This window comes from Suncus etruscus, chromosome 3 (assembly GCF_024139225.1).
Source record: "Suncus etruscus isolate mSunEtr1 chromosome 3, mSunEtr1.pri.cur, whole genome shotgun sequence".
NCBI classification, from domain to species: domain Eukaryota; kingdom Metazoa; phylum Chordata; class Mammalia; order Eulipotyphla; family Soricidae; genus Suncus; species Suncus etruscus.
This window is the reverse complement of record NC_064850.1, coordinates 3,060,236-3,066,235: the sequence shown is the minus strand read 5'-3', so window position 1 is coordinate 3,066,235 and position 6,000 is coordinate 3,060,236. Positions and strand designations below refer to the sequence as shown.

The window sequence follows — 6,000 nt, the reverse complement described above, 5'->3', positions numbered from 1 at the left end:
TTTTATATGGGATGTGCATTCATTTTTTTTAATTGTCAAAGAGAATAAATAATTGATAGCACATTTTTCTGGATTAAGTGAGCCTGGGATCTTCATTTAGGATATGTGAAAATCCTGTTAATTCAGAAAGCCTTTGGTGTGTTTTTGTTTGTTGGCTTGTTTGTTTTTCGGCCACACCCAGTGACACTTGGGGTTACTCCTGGCTCTGCACTCAAAAATCGCTCCTAGCTCGGGGAACTTATGGGATGCCAGCATTCATACCACCATCCTTCTATATGCAAGGCAAATGCCCTACCACTTGCACTACCGCTCCAGCCACCAGAAAGGCTTTTGAATTTGTTATTTCACTTTGTTGTGACCTCCCAAGTTGACTCACAATTGTCACGTGTTTGTAAGTCTGATGAGCCACCTTGATCATTCTTTTTGACTGAGGGGAATTGGGCCACACTCTTCAGTGCTTGGTGAGGTGAGACACTCCTCTAGCTCAGCTCGGAGCTTGCTCTTGGGTTTTATGGGGACCATGTATACAGCTGAAGTGAAAAACAACTTATCTTTATATATTTCCTACAACATCTTTTTAGAATCTTTTAGAGGACCAGAGAGAATACAGTGGACAGGACACTTGCTTTGTATATGGCCAGCCTAAGTTTTCTCTGTTACCACACATATCCCACCAAGAAAGACTATTGTAGAATTTTTTTTAATTCTATTTCTTTTTTTTGTTGTTTATTTGTTTGTTTTGGGGCTACACCCAGCAGCTCAGGGGTTACTCCTGGCTCCGCACTCAGAAATTGCTCTGGCTTGGGGGTTAGCGTGTACAAGGCAAATGCCCTACCACTTGCATCACTGTTCCAGCCCATGAATCTTTTAAAAGATTGGCAGTAACACCCAGCAGTGCCCAGGGGTCACTCCTGGCTCTGTGCTCAGAAATCACTCCTAGCAGGTAGGCGTTTGCCTTGCATGTAGAAGGATGGTGGTTCGAATCCTGGCATCCCGAGCCTGCCAGGAGCGATTTCTGAACCTAGAGTCAGAAGTCACACCCTGTGGTCACCCCTGAGCACTGTGGGGTGAGACCCCCCCCAAAAAAAAAGATTCACTGTCACTATGTACCTAAAATGTTACTATGAAAGATTTGTGAGGCCATAGAGATAGCATGGAGGTAAGGCATTTGCCTTGCATGCAGAAGGTCAGTGGTTTGAATCCCGGCATCCCATATGGTCCCCCGAGCCTGCCAGGGGCGATTTCTGAGTATAGAGCCAAGGAGTAAACCCTGAGAGCTGCTGGGTGTGACCCAAAAAAACAAAGAAAAGATTTGTGATCCACTTTGGTCAAAATAAAAATTAAAAAATTGCTCCTGGCAGGCTCGGGGAGCCATATGGGATGCCAGGATTCAAATCACCGTTTCTCTGCATGCAAGGCAAATGCCCTACCTCCATGCTATCTCTCCAGCTTCTAAAATTCTTTTTGTTTGTTTGTTTTTGGGTCACATCCTGCAGCACTCAGGTGTTACTCCTGGCTCTGTGCTCAGAAATCACTCCTGGCAGGCTCGGGGGACCATATGGGATGCTGGGATTTGAACCACCATGCATTGGCAAATCCTTACTTCCATGCTATCTCTCTGGTCCCTTCTAAAATTATTTTTTTGTTTGTTTGTTTTGTTGTTTTTTTTTTTTTTTTTTGGTTTTTGGTTCATACTCGGTGGTGCTCAGGGGTTATTCCTGGTTGTCGGCTCAGAAATAGCTCCTGGCAGGCATGGGGGACCATATGGACACCGGGATTCGAACCAACCACCTTTGGTCCCTTTGGTTTCTGGGCCATACCTATCTGTGCTCGGGGTCATTCCTGGCGGTGCTTGGGAACATGGAATGCTGGGAATAGAACCCGGGTCAACTGAATGCAAGGCAAACCCTTACCCACTGTGCTATCTCTCTGGCCCCAAATTCTGAATCTTTTATTACCAAGACTGAGGTGATAATATTAACTCTAGAATTTTTGCATTTATGTCAAAAAGTACATTGAAGTTACATTAGCAACCAGTAATTAATAACCAGAATAATGACATAAGACAACAGTTCTTGGTCTCCCAGTTCCTGGTCCTCTAGCAGTGGGACTTAAAGAAGTAACCTAGAAGCCAGAGACATAGCTCAGATAATAGGTGCTTACTATGTGCAGGAGCCCATGTTCAATCTCTGTATTGCAGTGTCCTCGAAGTACTGCTGGGTGTGACCCCTCTAATAAATAAATCAGTAAAAGTGATTTTTGCGATTTATCTGGGCACAGATAGTACAGTAGGTAGGGTGCTTGTCTCGCATGTGGTCAACCTGGGTTCAATGCCCAACACGACATGTGATCCTTTTAAGGACCATCAGGCGTGATCCTTGAGCACAGAGCCATGGAGTGAGCCCTGGGCATCACTGGGTGTGACCCAGAAAGAAATAAAATTCAAAAAAAAAGTAGAAGCAGCATTTATAAAATATAAACAATAATTTTAGATAAACTGCTTCATTTTTGTTTTATGAACTATTTTTTCTTTATTGTTGTATAAACTATTTGCTTAGCTCTTCATCTAGGTTTACAGATTGACATTCTTTTTTATTTTTAAACAGGTAACTAACATACATACCAAAAAAATATGGCTGCACAAATGCCAGAATCTGATCAGATAAAACAGGTAAGATAAAAGAAAGGAAGATAGTTGGCAAAATATTTTTTAAAATCTCTGGATACAACAATAGCCATCAATGTCCTCCCCAACATTAACTGTTTAATTTTAGAAATGGCTTATCAGGGGCCGGGCGGTGGCGCTGGAGGTAAGGTGCCTGCCTTACCTGCGCTAGCCTAGGAGACGGACCGCGGTTCGATCCCCCGGCGTCCCATATGGTCCCCCAAGCCAGGAGCGACTTCTGAGCGCATAGCCAGGAGTAACCCCTGAGCGTTACCGGGTGTGGCCCAAAAACCAAAAAAAAAAAAAAAAAAAAAAAAAAAGAAATGGCTTATCAGCTAATATGAAACATAATCATTTTTCAGATAATTTAGTAAATAATACTCAGCCAAATGACAGTTTAAAATAGCTTTGTTGGCCGGTGAGGTGGCGCTAGAGGTAAGGTATCTGCCTTGCAAGCGCTAGCCAAGAAGGACCGCGGTTCAATCCCCCAGCGTCCCATATGGTCCCCCCAAGCCAGGAGCGATTTCTGAGCGCATAGCCAGGACTAACCCCTGAGCGTCAAACGGGTGTGGCCCAAAAACCAAAAAAAAAAAAAAAAGAAATGTTACTCTTGTTGGGGCCAGCGCTAGCCAAGGAAGGACCGCGGTTCGATCCCCTGGTGTCCCATATGGTCCCTCTCAAGCCAGGGGCAATTTCTGACCACTTAACCAGGAGTAACCCCTGAGCATCAAACGGGTGTGGCCTGAAAAACCAAAAAAAAAAAAATCTTTGTTTTAAAAGTCAAATATTGGGGCCGGCGAGGTGGCGCTAGAGGTAAGGTGTCTGCCTTGCAAGCGCTAGCCAAGGAAAGGACCACGGTTCGATCCCCCGGCGTCCCATATGGTCCCCCCAAGCCAGGGGCGATTTCTGAGCACGTAGCCAGGAGTAACCACTGAGCATCTAACGGGTGTGGCCCGAAAAACCAAAAAAAATAAAAAATAAAAGTCAAATATTAATCTTCTGGTTTGTTTCTAGTTTAAGGAATTTCTTGGGACATACAATAAGCTTACAGAAACATGCTTTATGGACTGTGTTAAAGACTTCACAACAAGAGAAGTAAAACCTGAAGAGGTATGGAAAGTTCGGCCCATTAAAAGTTCTCCAAGCTTCTTTAGAACAATATGAATGGAATCCCCTAAGCATTTGACTTGTACCTTGTTATCACAGAAGCTTAAGCTATTGCTTTACGTCACTAGAGCAGTCAAGGCCCCTGGGTTTAATGGTGACTATTTTAATGTCTCTTTATAATGGACTTTTTATAGTCAAATTCAAGTTTGCTGGGTTGTTTGTAGCAAAATTTCTTAGTAATTTGGGGCCAGAGGGATGGTGGGTGGGGCACTTGCCTTACACATGGCCAACCTGGGTCCTACCTTGGTCATCCTCTATTGTCCTTGAGCACTGCCAGGAGTAATTCCCTGAGTGCAGAGCCAGGAGTAACCCCCAAAGCATCACTGGGTGTGGTATGAACAGAAAAAAATTACTAATTAGCTTTCAGAGGGATGGCCTGACAAGAAAACCCTAGCCTGGCTTTTCTGCCACTGCAGTAGGCGAACTCTTAATTCGAACCTATGAGAAGTCCTAAGTTTTAATTTCCCAAGTGACTCCTTGCGAAGGCTCAGTGTAACTTAACATGATTTCCTTAAAGCCAGAGAGGTAGTGCAGTAGGTAAGGCACTTGCTTGTGGCCAACCTGGGTTCAATCCCCCAACCACCAGCCACTAGGAATGATCCCTGAACACAGCCAAGAATAAGCTCTGAGGTCTAGCCAGTGTGTCCCTCCCCCCAACTACTTCCTTTTATAGAAGATGCTGATACATAGCAACTGCTTCAGATAGAACCATCAATCAATGAGTGCTCGTTATATGAAAAAGACTGAGATATTCCAAATAATATTATTAAAAAGTAAAAGGTGGGGGCCAGTGAGGTGGCACTAGAGGTAAGGTGTCTGCCTTGCAAGCGCTAGCCAAGGAAGGACTGCGGTTCGATCCCCCGGCATCCCATATGGTCCCCCCAAGCCAGGGACAATTTCTGAGTGTTTAGCCAGGAGTAACCCCTGAGCATCAAATGGGTGTGGCCCGAAAAGAAAAGAAAAAAAACAGAAAAAGAAATTTGCTGAAGGCAGTCTGGGGTATAGGGACTGACTTACTTCTGTATAATGTAAGTCCCTCAGGACTACAAACTGAGGCATTAAATAGATAATCTTGTAATTGAGCAAAACCTTAATGATTGAAAGTTGCTGCCTTTTGGGCAGGATAGGGTTAGGGTAGGGTGTTTGCCTTGCATACGATCAGCCCAGGTTCCAGCATTCCATATGGTCCCCTGAACCTGCCAGGATTGATTTCTGAGTGCAGAGCCAGCAGTAACCCCTGAGCGCCATCAAGTGTGGCCCCCCCCCAAAAAAAAAAAAAACTGTGGCCTTTAATATCTAACTATTAGATCTATTCAAAGAAAAGGAAAGAATCAGCTGTTCTTAAAATACATGCATTATTTTAATATTTTTATGTTGGCTCTTTATTTTTAGACCACCTGTTCAGAACATTGCTTACAGAAATATTTAAAAATGACACAACGAATATCCATGAGGTTTCAGGAATACCATATTCAGCAGAATGAAGCCTTGGCGGCCAAAGCAGGACTCCTTGGCCAACCGCGGTAGATAAGTCCCGGCTGGTGGACTTTCAGCGGGAGATTGCCAAGAGCCATCGCACTGGAAATGGGGATCCACCGACAGAATCCCCTGAAGGCGGTCGTAGCGATGGGAAACCATCTGCCAAGACTGTTTGGCACCTGGGAACCACTGGAGACACAACATTTTATCTGCCGGGAATGATCGGAAGGTCTTACTGTTCATTGGAAATAAGATGCCACATTTGTGGAGGCCTTAGCAACAAAGTCAGCAGCTTGGTCACTTGATTCAAAAAAATAAACCATTGTTTTATCGATTGTGACTGTTAATTTTAAAGCAAAATGTGTGTTCAATCATGTGTGAAATAGTAAAAACATTTTATTACTAAAAGTAAAATAAATGAAAACATTACCGAGCAGTTGTTTATTGTACTCTATAGCGTAGTATTCTGACTGGATTCTGGGTGCATTGAAATGTTTTTCAGTCAGGCTCATCCTCGTGCTCCTGTTCATTTATGTCTGCCTCAAATTGCTGGTAAATACATAAAACAGTTACTTGCCAAGCATCCCGAGCACAGTCCTTTGTCCTTGCCTCATCTGCCTTTTTGTGTCAGCCTGGCAGGACACATTGTTATCTTAACTGTTTTCATCTGTTTTCAGGATCAGCCCATC

General features: G+C 43.8%; 1 protein-coding gene across 1 annotated transcript; it reads left to right on the top strand.

The window, feature by feature from the left end:
• The first annotated feature begins 2,518 nt into the window (after nucleotides 1-2,518).
• TIMM9 (translocase of inner mitochondrial membrane 9) lies at nucleotides 2,519-5,744 on the top strand. Its single transcript, XM_049770526.1, has 3 exons — nucleotides 2,519-2,671; nucleotides 3,680-3,775; nucleotides 5,225-5,744. The coding sequence occupies exons 1-3, from the start codon at nucleotides 2,633-2,635 to the stop codon at nucleotides 5,357-5,359; spliced, it is 270 nt and encodes an 89-aa protein (XP_049626483.1). The 5' UTR covers nucleotides 2,519-2,632; the 3' UTR covers nucleotides 5,360-5,744.
• The last annotated feature ends 256 nt before the right edge of the window (nucleotides 5,745-6,000 follow it).